Here is a 24,359-nt window from a genome sequence, read left to right on the forward strand (position 1 = left end):
GTGTCTGGACTGAATGAGAATTTTACTTGATTTAAAACCAGGAAAAAAACCTGATCCTAGATAACAAGCATTTGCCAAAAAATGCAGGGAGATGCTTGCAGTGCAATTGAAAAAGCATCAGATTCCTTACTACTACAGGCACTCTTCAAGGTGTTTAAATATTTGTTCACAGATCCTTTACTGAGCACCCCAGATGTATGACCTGTAAATTATTTCTAGAGCTAGAAAATGATGACCATGCATTCACTGGACTTTTTTCACCATAGAGGCTTTGTGTATCTTTTCTGCAAATGTATATGCCAGTTATGTGGAAGTTACATTTTATGGGCACCCATGTACCTTTGGGATTTTCAAGGCATATTTGCTTTCAAAATACCTTTGTGAATCCCCCAAGAAGTTTAGGCAACGAAACACCTGAATTTTTCCTATCTGTCCACAAGAATTGCAGAAACAAAACACAAGTGCACCTGTCCATCGATTAGGCTACATAAATGCCTAGGATTGGGTACAAGACAGTGCTAAGTGTTTAAAAGCTGAATTTGCCCTGTTTCCATAGGCCAAGCTGCAAGCCCTGTTGTAAGCCCTGGAAGGGCAAAGGGATGCAAGTCTTCTGCCAGCCCTTGAAAGGGTGAAGAATTTGGAGTACTGTCTTGAACAAGGGGCCAGGGAGTGCCCTGAGGGCAGGGCTCTCTCCATGTCATCTCCACCCACACAAAGAATGGGTAAGAGAGGGACTTGTTCAACTCCAGCTGGCCAAACTCAGGATTCCTCCTAGACTGTACTCCTGTGTGGTGTGATCAAAGGGAAGGGTAATTTTTTAACCCAGCTTCCCTATCTCAGCCTTGTTGGCTACTGATGAGCCAGAGTATGAACCAAACTGTGTATGTGTGTGAAATTCAGGCAGATCAAAATAGAGGGAGAATCCAGCCCAAGGTGCACTGAATAAGTGCACAGAAAGCTGAGTACACTGAACAAGCTTCCCCACAATAAGAGTTAGAAATTTAAACAGCTGAGAGCTTGTCTAGGTAAAAGGTTTATTACCACAGCTTAAATGGAATCTGTGTTTGGGAATAAAATACATTGGTTACACCTGAGGTTCTGGCCAGATCATTTAAACTACCCTAGAAGAAGAAGCTCATTCCCACAATTTCCAAATTCCAGCTTCCAGCTCAGCAGCATTAGCCCTGGGACTCTTGGTTTGCCAGCTGTCAGTTTCATATCCGAGTGGACATGAGAATATTTATGTGCAAGTCCTTGTCATCCTGATCAAGGGCAATCAAGATAATAAGAGACAAAAGAAAGAAGAGCAGGCCTTCCAGAATCAGATTTTCCAACTACTTCTAAAAACATTTAGAAGGGACAGAGTATTCAACAGCCTTTGTTCAAGTATCCCAGGGGACATAGGTTACAGATAATTATCTGAGCTATGAACCCACTGTCAAGCACAGCATTTGCTTGGTTTGGGTCAGCTGATAGCCACAGGGAGGAGAGGAAACTTGCAGAGGAACTCTACACTGCTTTCCAACCTATTTTAGGAAAGTCCTACTTCAGCCACAATTTGCAAAGCAGTTTCTGATGAAGACCTGGCAGCTGAACTGATAAGCTGCTGCAGGCAAAGGACTGGTCTCACTCCCTCCTTCCCACTCCATCCCTGCAGTGCCACTTCCTTTCTGGATCAAACATCCTTGCCAGTTAAAACCTTTACAATAAACTACCATTCAGTATACATTCCAAGCAAGAAATGTATGTGCAGCTTTTCAGACGTGCATCCTGTGCCCTCCCCCAGCAGCAGGAGGTTCTTGTACGAAAAACCGCTGGCAAGAAAGAAATTGTGCTATTATTTCTAAATGTTCCTGATTAAAAAAAAACCCAAAAAAACAAAACTCAAAAATCCCAAAAACCTCTTAGAAAGTAAAACAAAACAAATTTAAAAACCTCCACCCAAATCCCTAAAATCCCCAAAAAGAAGTACAATGAAGTCTTTATTCTTGGTGTCGTGTAAGCAAACAACAGGCAAATGTGTTAAAGAGGAAACAGGAAATTTTTATTGGAAACAGCTTTATTTGTTAGTCTGTTTTACAAAGCAGTCCCCCATGCTCAAATCAAGGGTAGGAGTTCCTTTTGTGTATGGTTGGTAACCATTAGTCCTTATTTACCCACTTCCAGAGGGATTAGGAGAACTCAATTCTTCCCCAGAATAGTAAATGAAAATGGAAAAGTCTAATTTCCTTTTTTGTTAAACTTTGGTTAATCTTGGTACCTGGCCTTGTAAGTTTGCAAGTTTAGACCTTTAAAGTAAAAATATCTCAATTAACACCTTGTTTGAAACTGCAGTTGCAGAAGGGAGAACTGTAAGGTATCTATAGTCTTTTGTTTAATGATACCTTCTCTCCCATAGAAAAGAACCACAGAGTGATGCTGCAATAATATTCTTTCAGAAAAAAATAATCATAGCAGTCCAGTTAAGACAGCAACAACATTTACTTTCCTTCTTTTTAACTTCCATGAAATAACATGCAATTTAAACACTGTCTCTTCTCTTTCAGGGTCTTCAGGACAAGGTGCAAAGCAGATGTATCTTTGTACAGTCATGCACTGACTCAATTTTCACCTAAGTGCTAAACATCTTATGAAGTTTTTCCAAGCAGATGGTTTCCTCTTGCCTCAATTCAGACACCTTCACAATCATATTAGCACCTCCACACATCAGTTCTACTCATCTCACCTTTTGGCTCTGTTAAGAGAGCAGCTTATAAAAATCTGCAGTGAGACTGGTAAAATCAGCACTCTAAAAATCAAATTTCAGAAAAAAATGGGCATCACTTCTGAAGGTTCACTTCAATGTCATACATAACTACTGATTTCTCTGAGCTGCTTAGCTGCACCTTGTTCTTAATTTTTAAGTAAATTATTCCAGTTGAAATTCACTATTTGAATTTTCTTTCAGAAAAGAAAAAAAAGACTTGTGGAAATTGAACACAAAATCATCTTCCTGAATTAGCTTGAGGGAAAGGTTCTCCCATACAGTGTAGAGAATGAGTCCAGATTTTCATGAAAGCTGGAGATGAACACTATCTCCTTCCTTTAATGCCTGAAACTCCATGAACTCTCTGCATGTTTGCTAAGGCACAGAGAAGCACATGGAGCACGCAGAGCTCAAAGGATTCTTCCCCATCCTGGACTGATGGTCCAGTTTAATTGCTGCAAATGGCTGGCAGCCCCTTTTTCTGTCTGTATCAGAAATTACCTCTCTCTACATGACATGTCCCTCTGAATCTTCTGGTGCTTTGCAACATTTTTGTTCAACTCAAAAACACCGTCCTGAGCTATTAAGAAACTTGAGATCATTCAGGATCATATTTTTTTAAGACCAGCTGTGGTATACGTGAGAAGTATTCTTCTTTGGATAGAATTCCACTGCCCAAGTACAGGCAATCATTTTTCCTAGTACTTGAATTGCTTCCCTGACACGTGAATTGTGGTCCCAACACTAGACCTGATCACACTATCCAACCACTCAGTCTATAGATACATGAACACAGATGTGAAATCTGAGACAAACCGGGGAAATAACTGCACTGTGGCAGCTGTCCACAAATGAGCCGTCCAGGCACTGGAAATGATAAATCAGTTCTGTGTAATGTCATATGCCTGCAGCCCTTTAAAGCTGGGACAGTATGACTGACTTCCTAAGAGTAAGCCTGTTATGTGTCCATGGCCTCAGATGGTTTTTGCTTTGAAGATATGTGACTGTTGCTTGAAAATAATTAAATTCCTTCTTGTAAGTCTGTTTTTTCTCAAACTTATATCGTTAAATATTCCTTAGGCAATATCATTAACTTAGTGCTCCACACCTTTCAAGAATGCAGCACATAGCGAGGACTAAAGAAAGCAAAAATATAATTAGTGAAGAACAGCATTTTATAAGGATAATGCTCTCAAACACAAGCTTGACTTACTTTGTCAGTAAATGTTCAACTACTAAAAACTACAGCATTCTGCAAATCCCATTAAAAGCTCTTGCCAAATTTCTAACACATTTGGAATTTCTTCCACTTCTAAGAGAACAATCTAATCTTATACAATTGTTCTAGATTGACAGTCTGACACATTCAGTCCATGAAGGATGCATTTCTAGAACCAGTGAGATCAAGAGACTATAAAGCACAGCTCTTGAACTGATTATGAGCTTGCAGGTTTTGAAGTGAAAGCTAGCAACCTTCCCAAGAGAGTAACTTCTCCTTTCACCTTCTAAGTGCAAGTTACATTTTGCAATTGCAGCTGCCTTTTTGATGTGCTCCTGTATTTCACTGTGTTTCAATTTACCTTCTACAGTCAAATGATACATGTTGTGACCCCCACTCACTGCTGCCTGCCTCAGCAATCAATTTAAGCCAGTATGGATGCACGTGCAATTTTTAGAAAATACCTTATTAAAAACTTTCAGAGAGATGGGGAGAGGAGAACTCACAAATTCTTGAGGGAAACCATATATGACGCCAAATACATATACTGCTTTCTAGTCATAAAGCCCCTAGAAACGGTGATGAATGCTACTCAGATATTCCACGACTATATGATGACGACTGAAAAAATACTTTCTTTGTGTTGTCTCCTGCTGGCTTTGGGTTAAACATGGGACTGACTGGCTTTTTCAAGTTACAGAGCCTTGAAGCAAGACAGTAACTATGCAGTTGATGTTATGTATAAACCACAGGACACTGGGAGAAGAAACAGAGTATGTTTGGAATTTGTGTGGGAACAGATGAAGAAGTAAGGAAACAGATGTTTAAGATCATATATTGATGTTTTCTCTGAAAAAAAAAAGCAGGAAGCTTGAACACCCTTTTTTTTTTTTTGGTCAGCAGAACTTTTGAAAAAAGCAAATGGCTTACTTCCACTGATAGGATTTAAGTTTGTTTATTTCCTTATTGATGAAAGCTAAATAAAAATAAAAAATAAAATAATAATAAAAAAAAGAATGTGACTGGTTTCCAAAGTATCTAGAGAGGTCTACGTTGGCTGTATGAACTTTCCCTCCTTCCCAACCATACCAAATTACAGAATATAGTACTTTTAATTGCTCACTAATACTTTTGCTAGCACAGCAAACACAATACTGCTTTTGTGCAAAATGCTTTTGTGCAAAATCTGATTATTTAACTTGAACCTCCTTTTCATAAGTCTTCAGCATACCAAAATCACTTCAGAACTTTTTCAGCTCAAAACATAAAAAGAGAAACAATATTTGTTGAAAATATTTCAAATGTTTACAGATTGAGCCAACACTTGTTAAAATCAATGGGAGCCTCCATAACTTTCAGAGAACTTAACTAGGACTTTCCCAGTGGTGGATCTGTGTATCTTTAAAACCCAACAAAACATTTTCAGGAATAAATGGGGTCAGTTTCACTATTTTTAGCATGGGGAGAAACAAGGAAGGACAGTGCCTGATGGCAGGAGGTCAGAGAGGCATAATCACTACCTCTAGAGCATGTCCTGGCTGGCAAGAGGTCCCTCCCTCTGTCAAGAGGACCAAGCACAACTGATTAGCTCTGAAATGCACCAAATCAACATAATTTTGAGACCTGATAAAGGGCTACTGAAATAAAGGATATTCTACATGTGTCAAGCCCTTTTCCTACACACTGTAATAGATTGCAACTACTGCTAATTTTCACACCATTAAATATGTTCCTAGCTGCCCAATGTTAGCTGCATTACTTCCTAACTTGTTGAAGGCTTTGGGAAAGCATGTTCTAGGACACAAAAGAATCATCACAACTCCTGGTTTACACTGCAGGTTAATAATTTATTTCTAAATATATTTTTGGGTTTTTTTTGTTGATGTTTTGGGATTTTTGGTTTTTATTTTCATTTTGAGCATATACAGGAGAATTAGGAAAGAAATTTAAAAGCCAATGCAATTTGAAGATAATAAAACTAACTTTGTTTAATTGGAAAACTATAGCTTGATGGGGTAGTTTTCCTGCCAAATAACTCTTTTGATAGGTTAAAGATGGTCTTCTTCCATCTTGTTTTTAAGAAGGTTCACAGACGAAGAGGAACAAGATGTCAAGTGACTTAAAAAACCCTCAAGAAATAATTAGGCACGTGGGTTATTTATCTGGCCTGCTTAACACAGGGTGGTCTTGGAGGAGGATTATTTGGGGCAGAGAAAGCAGTTCGTCAAATCCTCTGATGGAGGTCATGTTGACAGATTCCAGAGTGAGAAACAAATCCTCCTCCAAAGAGTGGGAAATAGAAGATGACTTTAACCTTCTCTTCTCTCAGAAATTACTTGGTCAGCATGACCTCTGAAAACATACTGAAGGGCAAACATTAACTGTTGCTACTCCCAAGCCCTGCATTAATATCCTCCAATTGGCCCCGTCTGCAAGCTCGTGGTGTCCATGCTTGCACACAGTGTGCAAAGCTCAGCTCAAAGGCTCATTCAGCTCCAGAGGGAGGCAAAAGTGAGTGTGCCCAGCACGACAGATAAAAAAGGCACAAAACGTGGCCTACATCTTCAGATCTAGGAAATAACAGTGCTGGAAGAACTCATCTGAACTGGCTTAATAGTTCATATAAAAGAAAATTGATTTTCTGGACAGTTACTTCTTTGAGCTCGTTGTACCTCAGCCTCAGAACTATCCATGTATGTAAAAAGATCTGTATGGAAGAATGACTACCTCTACATGACAACCACTTTCAGCCAACTTCATTGATGATCCAGTCCCAAACTACATCCTGTGTGGATGATACAACACCAGATACAAAATACCAGTGACAGTGAACAGCCCAGCATAAAGCTAATTGCCTTCTTCCCTGATGCAGAATTAAAGATGCAAACATGGATTTTTCCAAAGCAAATATTACTATGAACATATTGTTTTTAGATATTATAGTATTATTGTCTGTGATACTGCACATTTGAAAATGCTTCTCTCATTACAAGGTCTAATTTTGTATGAATGGAAGAAGAAGAAGAAGAAGGAAATTTAAATCAGATCATGAAGCTTTCCACTGGAAAGTTTCTTGTTTCTTATGTGCAGGAAATCTGTTCTTAGAACTCATGGAGAACAGAGGGAAGGGTGGACAGGAGAGCATCCAGTTCTGTGGTCCACAGAGTCACAGAGAAAACATGCACAAAATACAAACATATGATTGGCAGCAGTGGGGGGATATATTTTTGTTAATCCTGAAACTGCAGTAAATTACAAGAGCAGGTCTGGGAAGATCAAACTCTGTCTACCACTGGCATCAGCAAATGTTGTTCATGCATCTCCTCAGGAATCATTCTTAGTACAGACTACTGCATTTGAATAGAAAGATTTAGACAACTGTAAAATAAATACATTTAAACCCAAATCTATGGAACTGCACCCTTTTAGACTTTAAAAAAATGCCCCACAAGAAATCAGTGAGCCATCCTATTGTGTCTGTATTAGGAGACAGACCAGATAAAATCTTTTCCTGATCCTGTCTCACCTACCACAGTCCTTCCCAAGGGAAACAAATACTAGACAAAATTTGAAAGAATATTCATCCTAAGAAATAAAAATGCTTGTCATGCTCTTCTAAAGGCACCAAACTAGTTTAGAATGGTCTTCAGTACTGCCTGTAACTTTCAGATAATGAAACTCAGGGAATTACACCTAGCTGGCTAAGCCTGTGGTTCTACCACTTTTGCCAATGGTATACTGTACTAGCAGATCTACTGATTTCAAAGATGTGCTGAGTGGGATAGGGTACCACTGTCAGCAAGAATGACAGGGTAAGCATCCAGTAAAAAGAACCAGAAAGTTCCAAACACAGCCCAGACCTATGCCCCTTTCATTAAAATTGCTTTGCATTGATGTTAGAATTTGTTTTTTCCTTGGAACAGGAGAAGGAGGGAAAGTAGATGAGAAAATAAAAAAGAAAAGAAAAAAAATCTTGGCAAAAAACTTTGGTAATCAAAAAACATGCAAGACAATCCTGATACCCTGCACCATGCAGAATTACCAGTTGCTTACGTACAAGCAAGAAATATGCCTGGAATTGCTGAAATTACCAAAATTACTGCATAGCTACACTCATTACATTACTGTAAAGAATATAGAACTTGGTAATTAATTCACCTTGAAACACTGAGATTCAAACCGTAAGTAGAACTCTATATATGTAGAATATATATATATATATATATATATGTATGTATGTATGTATATAAGAGTATATGTGAATTATACAGGGCATCATATCTTTATTTAGTGGAGATCAAACCAGCAAATTTTTTGTGACCAGCATATCATTTGATTGCTGTATTTTTATAACATGCACAAGAAGGAAGGGGAAACATCTGAAGTTATTTTTATTTCCCCAAGTCTTCTGGCTATACTGTATGAATGCTAGGGTGGGTCTGGCATTGTCTGAAATGTGTCAGGGTCCTTTTGCATAGCCTCATTTCCTTCTTCCTGTCGCTAGGAAGGATAGTTAAGCATGAAAAGTGCCTGTTTACAGTACAGGACCATCCTGTTAAGCACATGAGTTCTCTTCCTCTGTCTCCTTTTAACCAGCCGAGGGTGCATTGTGTTTATGCTCAAGCTAGTATCACAACTCCCATCAGAGGAGAATTGTAAGAGAAGTCTGAATCTCTCAAGGAGCCCAAACATAACATACTGTGGTATTCTGCCTAGGAAAAAAACCCCCAAAAAACAACTTTATAGTGCAAACTGCATCTCTAAATATTTGCAGAACTCATAAATTCACATGCCTCAAGCAAACCACTGCCTAGAACGCAATGAATTAGAAGAACTGGAAAAGTAAAAACCAAGCCACCTCATCTCCTTTTTCTAGGAATCTTAATATAAACAGTTGAGATTAGTGCATGAGTACAAGTACAGTACCTTTATCTACACCCCCACCACAGGCAAAATAAACTGGGCATTTGTGAGTTTCCATGAGCAGCATCAGTCTTCCTCTCTGGCCCACCAAGGGCAGCTGCAGAAGTGGCTGGGAAGACCCTGACTCAAGAATTAAAAATCCTAGACAGAATCTACACTACCGAAAAATAAAACTAAATAAAACCACCAGATATGTTCTTGCTGTTAACTACCACTTAGAAATGACACTTTATGACATGTAGGAAGTTTAAGCCTTATGGTGTTTAAAACAATGCATCAGCACTTCCTTTTGATTAAAAAAAGAGTAATCAGTTAACAACCCAACTTGTTTTAAAAGAAGATGGGATCGAGAAGAGGCCACAAAAAGTAGGTCCAAATGCTCTGATTTCTATGAACTCATAGGTAAAAGGAATCTTGTCAAAATGATATCTACATCTTCTCTTACACATACTGTATTCTGTAATCAAAGAATCTCAGTCCTAATTATGATCCCATCAGCAAATTGAAGTAGTAACCCAAACTCATTAATCTGAGAGACATCCATCCCCCTTCCTGGCCATCTCAGCCTTTTTGTTTTTGTTGCTTGTACCAGAGATGCAGAGCAGGATGCCTAGAGGACAGCAGTAATAATACCTGGGAAGACAAGAAAGCAGGCTACAGCTGTGGAATCAACAGACACACCTAATACCAACTCCATGTGCTGTCAGCCAGCAATGGCCTGCTTGCCAGACAGATGCTGAATCAGTCTGGTACTGAGCTGTTGACAGATTCATACTCAGAGGCTCATAAGAAATCTGCCTATTATCTTCCTTAAGTTCACTACAAACAGCCTTTAAACATAACCTGACTCAGAGAATTGTTACTGAACTGCTGTTAGGAATTTCTTGGTCAGGGCAGGGCAATTCAAACAGATCACACTTACTCCTGTGAAAAAAAATAAAAACATCTATAGTTGATGGCTAAGATAAAATTGCATTCCTCAGTCTTTCAAATCAGTAAATTAAGTGTTAAGTAAATAAGTCTTAAGCACTATGACACATCAGGCAGAATCTTCTGACTTACATTGTTTAGATGTTTAAAATACATTTTTTAAAAGTAGCTATTTCTTCAGATTTTCCCAAAAAGAATATGAGGGGGCAAAAACCCCAAAATAAATCTGTTGCACCAGTAGTAAGCGCCTTGACTGGCAACAGAACTCATTAGGTTAATGGCAACACATCGCTCAACAGCTTCACAGCTTCGGCGGAACCAAGTCACTGCTGTGGCTTGCAAAGAAAGGGAGGGTGACACGGGACTCAGTAAAACTGACCGACTGGAAAAAGGCATCGGCTTTCTGTTATCCTCGAGAAGGGAAAAGGGAAGAGGGGGGTAGGGGTGAGCCCGTCTGGCAGGAGGTGCTGCTCCTCCACCGGGATCAAAGCCGCCGGGGGTGACATCAGGGCTGGCCACCGCCGCACGGGGGGAGCCACCGGGCTCCTGGAGGCCATCGGGCTAATTACGGAAAACTTCAAAAGGAACTCGACGGTTCCCGTCTCGCAAGGGCTCCCAGAAAAAAAAAACAACAAAAAACCAAAAAAACAACAATAACAACAAACACAAACAAAACCACCCAAAACAGAGAGAAACGAAAATTAGGGGGGGGAAAAAAAAAGAAACCGGAAAGAAACCCAAAAACAAAGCACCGAAAAAGAAAGATGCGCCACGGTGATCTTCAGGGAGCGGCCGCATCCCGAGCGGCGCTCCGCGCCCGCGGTACCCCGCGCCCCAGCTCCTGCCCTGTTAACCCTTCCGGCTTCCGAGCACAGAGCCCCAGACACAGAGCTAATCCCGGGCTCCCGCCGCGCTCCCGTCTCACCTGGGGCCGCTGCCGCCCCCGCGACGCTGCTCACCCGGGCGCACGGACGGGCCAGGACCCGCGGTCGCGGGCCGCCCGCCCCGCCGCCAGCGCTGCCTCCCCGGGTGCTGCGGGACGATGACACGGGCGGGATCCCGTCCCCCTCTGCCCCACGCGCCGTCCCCACGGCACCTTCCCGCAACGCCGGCCGCGATGCGCGGAGCCTGCGCCCCCCAAAACGGGCCGGGAGGGGATCCCCGAGCTTACGTGTGAGGATCATGGTCTCCGCCGGCCGCGGTGGCTCCGCGGGACTGCCTGCGGGGCCGGCTGGCCGCGTCCCTGCCTGCCCGCCTGCCTGCGCGGCGGCGGCTCGGCACTGACACCGGCCGCGGGCAGCGCAGCGCCCGCCCCCGGCACCGCCCCGCCCCCGGCCCGCTCCTCCGCGGCCCCGGAGAGACCCCCGGGGGAGAGACCCCTGGGAGACACCCCCGGGAGAGACCCCGGGAGAGACCCTTGGGAGAGACCCCGGGAGCGGGAACGCGGCACGAGGCGCACCCCAGGGCCAGGGAGGAGTGACACGCGTGGCCACAGCGCACACCCACCCGTGCACACAGCAGCTTGCACACGCACCTACGCACCCCTGTCCCTCCGCTGCACCTCTGGGCAGCCCAGGGGACTTACACAAACCAAAGGTAATGCTGTCAAAGACGACATTAAGGCTTCAGTGCCTTTTGTTCCATTTGGTTTTTAATGGCTGTCAACTCTTGCGGTGGTCAGGTTTATAAAAAGCAGTCGGCAAAACTCTCAATGCTTTTTCTTTCTTCTCAGAGAAGAAAGTTGACTGAAAAGGCATCGTGGTTCCTCGGTGTTACGAACTGGAGAGGTTTGGAATGGCCTGAGCAGCCCGAGACATGCCAGTCCCTCCTTCTCCAGACACCACGCTGATGAGTGCTGTGAAATTTTGGAATTCTTGAGCACCATCAAAGTCTCAGTCTGAACCTGGATGGAAAACAAGCATTTTTCCTATGGGGACCACAGCACAGTGATAGGCAAGTCCTGGAGATAGTGAAGCAAAGCCTGGCTTCATAGCTCTGTGTCTGGGAGTTGCTCTCTGCACCACTTACTCCCCTTTATATTTTGCAAAGTAATTTTGAATGCTTGTTGCGTGGTTGACACATTCAGGACTGTAAAATGGCACAAAACAGGTACTTTTGAGCAGCTGCCAAACTATAAGCATGGAAGAAAGTATTGTAAAATTTGAAAATATCTGTCAAAGATTATGATTGGTTCGTTTTCTTCCAAGCCAACATCATATTTTATACTCACTGGTGTTATTCTAACGTTCAGCTGTCATTTCTGCATTATGAATACAGATATAAAGTATAAATAATGAGATGCTTGAGCTGGAAATTTCCTGAAAAATAAACATCTCCCTCTTCTAGAGGGTGCAAACCGTGGCCAGTTGGCCATTATAGTGTTGTTTCTGGAAACCTCTACACAGCTCTAGGTCATTAATTTACTTTAATAGCCCAGAAGAGGTTGGAAATGCACTATATCTTCGAGCTTAACTTTACGTATGTTACCTGCTTAATCAATTACTTCTTCCTATCTAACCTGGCTTATGCACTTTTTGGCATAGCCACATTTACCTTCATTTTTGAATGTTTCTTGTAAGGTCAGGATGTATGTTTATTAGATAGGTCAGGCACATAAAATATTAATTCCTAACTCTAGCATGGGGAAGACAGACATATGCTATGCCCCAGATGTTGAAAGGACAAAGCAATCCAAATCTAATTGGCTTTCTGTATGTATTGTCTTTCGTTTCATGCAGTTGGTGGGCTAGTAAGTGTCAGAGTAGCCCTGAAGAGATGAAATATACTGGTTACATATTGTGTGTGATTTTCAGTCTGACAAGGGAGGGAAAAAAGGGAAAAAAATTACCAAGAACGTATGGGGAATCATGCTGGCCCAAAGGCATTTCTATCACAATAATAATGCTGGAACCAGGAGACCACCAAGTGTTAATACCCTCTGTAAAAATCAGGGTTTGTTCCTGTAAACACAGACTGCCTAGGCTGCTTCCTGGACCAAGCCTTCATTTTGTATAGGAAGCTTTTGTATAGGACCCACAGGAAGCTTTTGAAGGAGGAGAGAATGGACTACACAGAAAAAAATGGGAAAAGTTGGGAGAACTTGGCATTGTGAAAGGGGACTCAAAAAAACTAAAAATGAGAGATATGTACAATAGTGAAGTCCAGATTGAGAGGGTTGTGTGATAGTTGCAAATCAAGAATTTGAAATCAGAGTTTCATTTGAGGATTCTGAGAGGAGTGGGTGACAAGATTGCTGATTACTTGACAAATGTGCTCCAGACACAGAAGATGGGAAACTCTCAGTAATTAAATCAAGGGTTATCATTCTCCCCTCTACCACTTTGCTAAATAGCAAATGAAGGCTGTTTAAAGATGATGCTGACAATGAAACACTGTTTGTGCTTTAGTTCAGCACTCCTGTTCTACTTGCAAATCTAATTAGCTGCCACAGTAAAGGAGGAATCTCCATCCTCATTCAGTCTCTGCAGACATGTCAGAAACAGTGACTTTTGTGATGGAGCAGTCTGTCTGTTGGGATCATTGCTAAATAGATGCTGGAGGATTATCACTGACCTGGATGAGATTCTTGCTGGTAATCTAAAAGAGAAAGGCTTTGATTGTAGTTTGTTATCAACTGCTGAAGACACACAGTCACTCGGGCTTGCATTTTAACTAGGACTTCTATAGGGCTGCTTAAGCAGGCGTATTTTGGAGCTGAAGCAAGGCACCAGTCTCACATTTGCTGTAAAACGTGCTCAGAGGAGCATTCCACCTGAGGCATGGGTGTTTAACAGGCTACAACCACCCTAATCACTCATCCGGCTTTAAAGAGTGTTGTGAAATCTGGAAAGCTTTGGCCTTTAATATTTTTATTTCTTTATCTCTCTGGCTATTCAAAGAGCAGGCAGCTGCCTGACAGAGACACAGGATTTTGGAAGTAGCCTGCCTAAGAGGATTGTTTCTGTGGAGGACTGTTATCCTTAATGCAATCAATGAGCTCTTGCTGGATGGTAAAGTAATTGTAAAGGGTTGCCCGACAGGCACAATTACCCAGTTTAAAAGGTGAATTCTCCTTCTGTTGTAACTGCATAAGGGAGTGATTTGCAGGAAGGCATCTAATAATAAGGACTTGATTGTCCTCTGCTTTCCCTCCCAGGCCCAAATGCCTTAATGGTTAACTGTACCCCTGTCATCCTTTTTCTTCTAAATAGTGCAGTACACAGAGAAGTTCCAGTTCACAATCAGTCAACTGACCTGCTGGTACAAACACAGGATTGTCAGACACATGACTGCAATTCTAAATGCTAGTATTAATATCCTCTTAGCAATGGCATGATAGATTATGGAGCAGTTTCAAACTGAGTTTCCAGGCCTCTGGTTCTGGGCTTGGAGTCCTACTCAGTATGGGTATATTTGTATGTAGTATTTCCACAGTCCAAAGGACTTTCATGTTCCAACCATTGTCAGTGAAATAATGGTCTGAATTTTCTAGCACTTGACTTTACTGAAAGTAATTACTTAAAGAAGTCTGTCATTGTTCAGGCCTCTTGACAAAGAGTGTTTGCATTATCACTTTGCAGAGATAAGTGATATTAACAGTGCCTTGCTTCCAGAGAAGGAAAGACATGGTTTCACTGACTCGAGAATCACCAAATGAAAGCATCTACCCAAAATACTTTTTAACAAAATATATAGTAAATTCACTATATTGCACAAGCAGATGTGCTGCTCTACAGTGTGTAATTTATTGCTCTCTGCTCTAGAAATCTTCCTATAAAAATGAACACTATTAGAAATGTTACCAGCTTGTAATGTATATTAGACTCTGATGTGATCCCAGGCAACATTCAGTTGGATGTTGTCCTCCCCCTTTTAAACAGTAAAAACAATAAAGAAAATTACCCTTGCCTTATTCTTTGTGGTCCATATAAGCAGGTAATTTAAAAGAAGAGGTGAGAGTTCTGTGCTTTTGCCTGCTTTTGAATGCCATCAATCACTGTGAGTTCAACAGTTTGGAAATGAAATAATGAAGTTCACACTGTATTGAAAAAAGATTCTATTCTATAAAGGTACTACAGAATAAGAAACAAAAATAGAATTAAATTGACAAAGGTACAATTTGATAAAATATAAATATGGAAAAAATAAGATAGGAGAGAAAATCAATATTTTCATTCAACTTTAAACAGAGAGGATAAGCTGTTTAGCTTACATGAAACACAATTGGTTTGTAGAAATTTTTGAAGATGTAGGGTATCTTTCCCATATTGTGGCTAAGATGCTGTCACAGGTGAAGGTTTGTTTTTCAAGACTGCAGAATTTTATGCTGTCAGCCTTCCCTTCAATTAAAAGCAATATTTTTACCTTAAAAAGTTGGTTCACCTTTGCAAAAATAACCAACAGAATTTAATGTTCAAGAAAGCAAGGAAAGTAGGTAAACCAAACCTTATCTAGAAGAAGTGCTCACAGAAGCATAGTTAGAATTTCCAGCCTTTGATGAGAGCTCAGAGATGATCCAGAGTAAGCATATGGCTTGTGGCACACAGAAGTCCTTCTTCCTTATATTTAGAAATTTCAGAATAACTGTACTATAACTGATAAAGACAGCATCCATAACTGATCACTGCTTCACACAAAGGAATCAGAACCTGCAATTATCAGGATTAAAACCTCTGCATGTGTGTAAAATGGTAAAAATGGTTGTGTAAGTGAGATCTAATGGATATGCAAGTTAAGGGGGACTGACTGTTACACTGCATTAGAGAAAGCTGTAATGAAGGTTTGTCTCGGCCAAGACACCATCCCTAGGTGTAGAGGTGATAATTGCCTTGCTGGCTGTGTGGCAGCAGAGAGAGCTCCATGGCACCAGGAGTCATCTCTGAGCCCTCTGCTTTCTTTGTGGGTCATTTAAAGGACCACATTGATGCCTGAGCCTCAGCCCAGTTCTCTTCCTCTGTGCTTACAAATTACAGTGATCAGTCGAGTGTGAGAGGAAGACAGCTTGTACTCAATATATGTATTACAAAAGGATCAAAAGATGAGCAACTTGGTGATGGTGTAAAATGATGGCAGGAAAAAAAGCTCAGCTTTGTGTTGCCTGGGAAATTAATTCTTTTTTCAGAACTATGCTCTTGTTTTCACTCTGTGTTCTTGTGACAGCAGCTATATCATTACTGAATCAACCTGCTCTTCACTCTTCATTTTTAAAGCAAGTAGATTTTACCTTCCACCTTTAAAACCACCGTTTTCCAAGGCATTCCAAAGTTAAGATGCATTTCTTTAAACCTCATTCTCTGTTCAAGCATGACCTCCAGTCTGATGAAGAAAAAAGGTCAGCTTTTGCAGAGAGACAACAGGAACCTTTCATTAAACAAGATGTAAGATATAAGTTGCCCACTAAAGTAGATGAAGACTGAAAGACTGATGCCTCAAACATGTCAAAACAGTGGTTAAAAACTGGTTCATGAAGCAGCTGTGTTGTTATATTACACATGAGATGCTAGACGTTTCAGCATGAGACCCTGGGACTGTGTCAGCCATGCAGTGCCTAGCTAGAGCTAAAAGTAGTAAAGGGAAAGGAAACAAAGGTTTTGGGGCAGGGTTTTTTTGGTTGATTTGGGGTATTTTTAATTATATTGAGTAAAAAATGATGAACAATGAAAACTTTCTTTTCAAAAGCAATTTTTTTCTTTCTTCCATCTGGTGAGATCCAAGGCTTTTTACCTAAATGAACTCTATATTCATTAGACTTATTTCCTCTGGAGGAAATAAGCATATGCACCCACCTGGACCAGTTGACCCATTATGTGAAAGACTTGCTGATTTAGCCTTGGGGAAATCTTCAGGACTCAGGAAATAATTTTAAACCCATGACTCAGTAAAGCATAATAACTATGGCAACTGGAGCACATACATCGTGATGGCTAATTTCACATCAGCATTCATCAGGGGAGGTACTAGCTTGGTACCTTAGCATGGAGAGTAGCTATTGTTGTATGTGTATTGCATGTGAAGCTACAGAGACAGAGAAGAAGGAAAACGCATGTTAATAAGCCCAGTGAGTAAAGTAGGGTCTGGTGTAAGTCATAAAAATTCATAATCCTTGGTCCTGTTCTTGACAACACGGTAGACTGAGACCCAAAATACCTATCTGCAGTCTTGTTTTAACTTATCAGGCCGCCTAAGTCTATCTATTCCCCTTCTCATATTTCATTTTTCCTTAGATAAATTAGGGTGAATAGTACATGCTTTTTTTGCAAAGTGTTTGAGAAATACTGTGGAAAGTATTGTATGAAATTATTTTTATTTATGTCTAATAAAAATCCTCTTGCAGATTGCCAGTTTGGCTGCTTTTTTCATTGTTCATGCCGATGCTCTTGCTTATTGTAACTGAAACCCAGCTTATAGCAGCAATTACCTTGCCTTTTACTGGGAGATGTGTACATGCAGACAGTTATTTAAGAGTACCTTAAGTAACTTGCTAGAGTGTCAACACCCATAATGATGTCTGAGGAAAGACAAGAGAAGTGGAGGGGGAAGCTAGCTGTCGCGCCAGCAAGAACAAACTGAGTTGGAGAAGATTTATTAGGTGAATATTGCTCAGATAAATGTGATCCTGACTTGAACGAGAGCCAGCAATAGCAAGGGGAGGGGATCAAGCAGAAAGAAGTGGCTGTTTGGACTTCATCAACAGATTCAAGACCTGACGAGGATTAGGAGGAGTAACAGAATTGTTGGGGTGCTCATTCATCACCTTAAAATTTAGGATTATGAATACTAAATGGATGGTCATTTTAGCTGAAAAATGCTTCCTCCTCCTCCTTTTTGCTATGTTTCTCTTTTTATGCTGGTATGTTAGAGAGTGAAAGTATTGCAAGATGTTATTTGTGAACATGATACAATGCATAGAAGTGACTGACACGTTAATAGGAGCTTTCGTGTTTTAAAAACAAAGTCTCATATTCTGTTACATGACCACAAGAAAAAGAAACATGGAAAGTGGTTAGTGTGCTTTCATATTTCAACACTGTCACATTATGAAGGGCTACCTTTTTTACTCTCCTTGTTTCTGAGGTTATACTTTTGTCTTCATATCATTTTACAAAGAGATATGCTAAATTAGTTAATTCTTGAGAGAGGCAAATCTCTCATATCTAATCTTAGCCCAGAGCAGTGTTTGAATACCTACATTCTGAAATAAAAAACCCCAAACTCCTATTTCTTATGACTGGAAATATATGAAAAACATCATTTTTGTTAAAGGAAAAAAAAAATCAGGGTTCTGTTTTTTGTTTTTTTGTGGTTTTTTTTGTGGTTTTTTTTTGTTTTTTCATTTAACTTCAAAATGTAAATACAGATAGCAGTATTGGAGAATGCTTTAACCTATTTAAACTCTTTTTCCAGTACACCTGATGAAATGAGGTTACCATGTTGTTATATTAAATTTTACATCAGTTCTGTCACTTGAGCAACAAAGTAATCCCTATATTTGCTTTCTATTATTTTTAATCAAACATGCTATGAAACAAATTATTTCCTATTGTAGCTGGTCTTTTTTAAAGCCCGTGGTTGCACAGTAATTGGCAAGAGTGAAGCATCTACCAGAGTTACTGTTAGACACAAGAAATTGATAACAGGCAAAGTTTATCTTATTTCATTCTATAGCAAATGTTTCACATTTCTCTATGACACCTTCAGTATAGCAGCAAATGTATTCTGAAGAACCCCTTTCATTTTCCATGACCACCAAGTGGCCAGCTGCACCAGTAATATGATGTCCTCTGTGGGCATCTGAAAAGTTACATACGTGGAACAAATACTCTGATGTTTTAAAAACGTTTTTGCCATTAGAATTTCTGGGTCTTGTACCTCCATTGGTTTTACTGATGATCCATTAATACATATGATGTACAGTAGAAAATAATGTAAGTAGACAGTAAGTCTGCTTACCTTAAGTAGACATAGAACCTGACTGTTTCTTCATGGAAAATGAAGTTAAAACTATGAACAACACTATTTATAGGATGCAGTGCTAACAAAGGTTTGGATCATTTCTTGTCTTGTACTTTAAAATTATGCGGATCCATTTTGAGAAAAGTAATATCAGGAAAAAAAATTCATTAAGCTAACCTGCTTTTTGTTTGATCACAGCTTCAGAGAGTTCAAGGCAGCCAGGGACATACCTGTGCTAGGATCAATGGGGCAAGTGATTAACAGTGACAGGACATCCTGAAACTTTCATGATCAAACCAGAACTTTCCCTCCTTTGAAACAGGAGCCTTTACATCACTCAGTATAATTGTATTTCTCATGAGCAGGCAGCAATAGAGTACAGAAATATTTTCAATTTTCTTTGCTGAGTAATCTTTATTTTTCCAACTACAGATCTCAAGATTAACACTACTCCTGGCCTCTGATTTTTAGTCAGGAAGTATAAACAATGACTTGAAAGGTGTATAGGCACAACTTTCCATCTGATTTACCAGTTGTTTTTTATAATTTGTCTTGCATGTCATATTGACCTTACAAACTTAATAATCTAAGATCTGAGAAACTAAGATTGCCTCTTAGCTCCTTAACATAAATCAGTGTTAGCACTAAGAAAAATCTCCAAAAAATGTCCTGAAAACTTAGATGCTAACAGGTTAGAATATGGAATTTCTGATCTGACGAAGTGAACTGAAATATTTGGGAAATATTTAGAACTAAAAGCCACATGTCACCTGGCCTAGGGTGCAAGAATCCTTTTTGTCAAAAAATTATGAGCCAGATATCCCAAAATCGTATACCATTTTGAATGTGGTTTTGTATCAAAGACAAGAAGTTTATGTGATTGCAAATATGTAAAAAAAGAACCACATCCCCAAACTGGTGTTCACCTTTATGTTAGACAAATAGCTGAAACACTCAGTAGCTCACCTCCTTTGCTATTTCTGTTGAAATGCTGACTTCATGATGAGAATTGAGCCATGAGGGAAACTTCCCGGCCAGCATACAGAATGAGAACAGGGGCAGCCCATCCTTAGATTTGCTTCTGAGGTAATGAGTTACTGTCCTTTCAGCTAACCTAGGATTCTTGGGTGCTCCCTCTGTTTATAAGGGGCAAGGTAACTTCCTGCATTGCCTTATGATAACACCCTTTCCCCCACTAAGCCATCTAAAAAGCTTTGTACCTTGAATAAGAATTTCTCGTCTTCATGTCCATAGCACCTATGCTGAGTATTTAGTTCACCTATTGCCAGCTTTTCCACCTCTTTCTTCCCATTTCCTTTCCTTCAATTTCTGTCTTTTCCTTCTTTTCCCATTTATAGATAGCTTCTACTAATTGCAGTTACAAGGGACAGAAGTGCCTTCCTTAGATCTCTTCTCTTTTTTTGGCCAGCCCAGGTAATGAGCAGGCAGAACATTAGGTCCAGAGCTGTTGGACAGTGATCTATAATGAGGGAAAAGCATACAGAGCAAAAGGAGGATCTGAGAGGTGAGTTTCTAGATTGTCTAGAGGGAACTGAGAATCTAGAATTCAAAATATAAATATTGGAAGACTGAGTGATGACTGAGAGTGACCGAGTCACTGCCAGACTGAGTGAATTGTGACCAAGTAAACTGTATCTGCAATTGTAATAACACAAATCTAGCAATTAATTTAATAGTTCCATAGAGCCTGTTGATATCCCATGCTCAGAGCACTCGGACATGAACAAATGTACTAAATGAAGGAGGAAAGAGAATGGTCTTTAAGTACCCTGATGAATATCTGCTAGAATTGCATTATGTAGCAATCAGTTATGTTAGGACAAACATTCTCAGAGTACACTGAGTATGAGCTAAAGCAATATGAGAGCTACATAACACTTTACAGCTACTCTATAATGTATTGCAGAGCATTATGGAAAGCCCACACAATTGTGATGGTTTGCTCTGTTTGACACAAAATAGTATTTTTCAGCTTACAAGCTCTCCTTCCTTGCTTAGAAAGGACCTTGTTTATGGAAGAATGGAAGGGAATTTAAACCTCATTTGTACAAATTTGTATATGCAATTATATTTGGTTTGAAGGGTATATTGAAATTGGAGTGCATAAATGTTTTCAGCATTATGTGCTTAGTGTTTTGGTGATGTTTTTTTGGATTTCCAGGATCTTTAATACACCATTTCTATGTTCTCAGCCACAATTCACCTGAAACTCTTAAACTCATTCCATTAAATCTATCTCCTCAAGAATGAAAAACCGATGCTTTATCCTCTGGCCACTTGTACGCACTATTTCTGATCTGACTGATAATTCCAGAAATCGAAGTACAGATTATTAGAACAGCAAGGCTTTTCATAATGGTCTCTCTGCATGAAAAGTCCATGTGTCAGCTAGGAAAATGAATTTTTAATAATACTTGGCACTGAATGAGTGGTTTGTCTCAACAGAGTGCATCAAGCATTGCTTATCTGATCTTTGAAATAGGTTTCACCTATTTGAATGATCTTTTTCTTAGCCACCTTTATATCAAGAAGCTTATTCAGGATACGATATCCTCAATTTCAACACAGGGATTTATTTTTTTAATAAGGAAATAAAAACACAGTAGGGATATTTACATTGGTGTGCTCAAAAATATTTCTCTGTTAGTTAGGGAACAAAATTTTCTGTGCCTGTTTAAAATTTTTGAGAAATTTATGCTACCTTTTTAAGCCAGGCAAATATTATGAAGTTTATGCGTGAGTTTAATATATCTTTTAAAGATGCTATCGATGAGCATGAAGTCCTTTTCATTCTGTACTTAATTACTAAGTATCATTTTGAGTACATGGTACTATGCAAACTCTATGTGATGTCACAGAATGCAGCTCTGCAATTTGCAGTGCTGGCAAATAAAGGTTCTTAGTCAGTTTTCTTTGTAGCAGTTTGACATTCGCTGTTGTCCTGAGTTTGCCTTAATTGAATTTTTGGTGAGGAAGAAAAACTGCCAGCAGCCAACCCGCTAAAACTGTGTATGCATATACTGTAAAGAAATAAATATGCTCTCTAAGACTAATTTAGAGACAATTGCCTCTTTGCCTTAGATTTGAAATAGCAATCTGAAAAAATAAATATATACATAAAAAGGCAAACTAGTTATTCTTGGTTTATACAGCAGCAGCTTTAAAAAACGAGCATTCCTTCATAGACTGAAGATGAATCAAAGTTCTCTGATTCCTGTAAAAATGTGTGCATCTACAGTCATAGTTTGTTCTGGATCTATTCCAGTGCATTGTGACGATAGGAACTAGAAAGGAAAACTCAAAAGGTATTTTTAATCACTTTTACCTCTATTAACAATGTGATGCTATTTCCATTGTTCCTGTTATAAAAATAAGTAGCTGACATGTTCCCCAGAATTGATTATTGTGTTTTAGTCAACAGAACAGCCATCAAGATATTTCAATCTATCAGGAAAGGGAGTGGAAAGGAGCTGACAGAGAAACCTCAAAGGAAGGACAAGACACTGTGTCTTTTGTCCTTTGTTCCAAGATGGAAAATAAACTGTCTCCACTTTTGATAAGCTTTTCTTTTGATCTTTGTTTGCAATAATTAGGGTTAGACACTAAGTTATTTCATGAACCCTTTCAGGTTTAGCCACCTCTTACTTAATATGAATATGAGTTATTTGACCTCAGAAAACAACCACATTTATTATATTTTTATTATTTTCTTTAATTTATGGAGATTTTGCCTAATATTCAAGGGAACTAGATAGTGATAGGTTTGGGGAAGATGAAAAGTATTTTTTTCTGCAGATTTAATTTTACTTTATATTTTATACGTGTGAGAACATAAAATATGAAAAAAAATATAAATATCTATTTTCTGTCTGTGTCTATTGTATAGATAAATATATAGTTATATACATATATAATTTCTAACAATTTAGGAATACTTATCACACTGTGCTTGCCTCTAGGTTAGATATTTTGGAAAATCTGCACTCTGCATAAGGGCATAGATTAGTGCCCTCATTTATGAGTATTGGTAGATATGTCAGGCTGCAGAGAGAAGCATCCTTTTTCTCTAATTCATGCTGAAAGAAAAATTGGATCCAGTGGCCAAAGGAAGTACTGGGAAATAAGAATTTGGGATTCAGCTAGACTAAGTTAGAAGCATAACTGGAGTGTTATCTCCTTGTGATGCAAACATAACAAGAAATTCAGCTGTTAGTTTAAGAACAAATGTGTTTTTCTTTGTTTGCAAAGCTATACTTTGTCCTAGGCAAAAAACCCAACAATTCAAACCCAAAACAACATAAACAAACAAACAAAACCAACGAAGTCCAAAACCACCGAATCAAAAACCATCTGCACAAAAAAGTAAAGCAAGTTAATCTGAGTACTTAAATGCGTTGTAAATCTAGGCAGTTTTCACATATATACCAGAATTCAGGATACTACAGAGTAAAACAAACATAATAGTCAAAAAGTGTAGGCAGCATAATTTAAGAAAACAGTCCAAAATCCAAGTGTGTATATATTTTTACATAACTGATCATAGATTTTAAAGAACATTGTAACAACCACTAGTCTTGCTTAGGTTTCCTGCTTCAAGTTGAATCTCCAGCATTTTAAAATGCCTCCCTTAGGAATGCACATTGATTTTGAGATTTCAAATGCCAACTTCAAAATTTAAAACAGCACATATTATTTCAGAATTTAAAATGTGTGTCGTAGTATAATTTTTTATCCTCTTAGAATCAATATCTAGTATTTCACCAGTGTTCTTTTATATTGTCCTGGAGATCACAATCAAGTTGTGGGACTGAAATGTGAACTAAATAATGCAAAGCTATAACATCCCTCCTAATGGCAAGGACAAAAAAATATTATGTGTGCTTTGCTGAGACACATCATTGCATTAGTATTCAGTTTCATGTCTGAAGATTTAAAAAATGCTATAATTTTCAGTAGCTTCCTGAAACATGTACTATAGTCATTTACTGGAAAATACAGGATGCTCTTTAAGGGATCTAAATTGCTGAATCTCTGTCTCTCCAGTGGAATAGTCTACTCTTATCAGTTGAATAAGTGATACAGTCTAAACAAAGGGTAATAATGTTCAGCTGGAATTCCAGGAAAGGAAGCTAAATGCGAACTTCCTGATTTAATCTTACAAAAATAGAAAAGTTGATAGGATAAATGAATCACTCAGAAGAGCAGATTTTGCTTCATTTAATTAAAACAGATCATAAAAATGTCAAAGTACTCCTTGTAACATTAACTTCAAATCTCACATGTAAAACTATTTAGAGTATCATTTTCATGCATGAGACTGAGAAAAATCTCTTTGGAGAAAGAACTCAATTTTTTCAAAATTTCTTCTCATTTTCCAGCCTGGAAAATGTGGTGACAATTACATGGACATTTGTTATAGAATTTCCTGTATCTTCTGCTTTTGGTGGGTCAGGAAATATCTTCTCAGAGGTAAATTTGGAACTTTTCCATCTGGGAGATAATCAGCAAGTCAGAGATGCATGAATATTGAAGAGAAACCAAATAACTTTTCTGAGCCTCAAGACGAGG

The 24,359-nt window shown here is 39.2% G+C and overlaps 1 protein-coding gene across 7 annotated transcripts in view; it reads right to left on the reverse strand.

Moving 5' to 3' along the window:
- DLC1 (DLC1 Rho GTPase activating protein) overlaps positions 1-24,359 on the reverse strand; it is a 212,089-nt gene that overhangs the window by 26,930 nt on the left and 160,800 nt on the right. The window contains exon 1 of one of the 7 annotated variants that reach the window (XM_086888501.1): positions 10,990-11,126. The exons of the other annotated variants lie outside the window; for them this stretch is intronic. Coding sequence (XP_086744627.1) covers positions 10,990-11,002 — 13 coding nt within the window. The 5' untranslated portion in view covers positions 11,003-11,126. Of the gene's footprint in view, positions 1-10,989; positions 11,127-24,359 lie in introns of those variants that run through there. 7 annotated transcript variants of the gene reach the window in all.

Source organism: Cyanistes caeruleus, chromosome 5, assembly GCF_971803275.1.
Source record: "Cyanistes caeruleus chromosome 5, bCyaCae1.hap1.1, whole genome shotgun sequence".
Lineage (NCBI taxonomy): Eukaryota > Metazoa > Chordata > Aves > Passeriformes > Paridae > Cyanistes > Cyanistes caeruleus.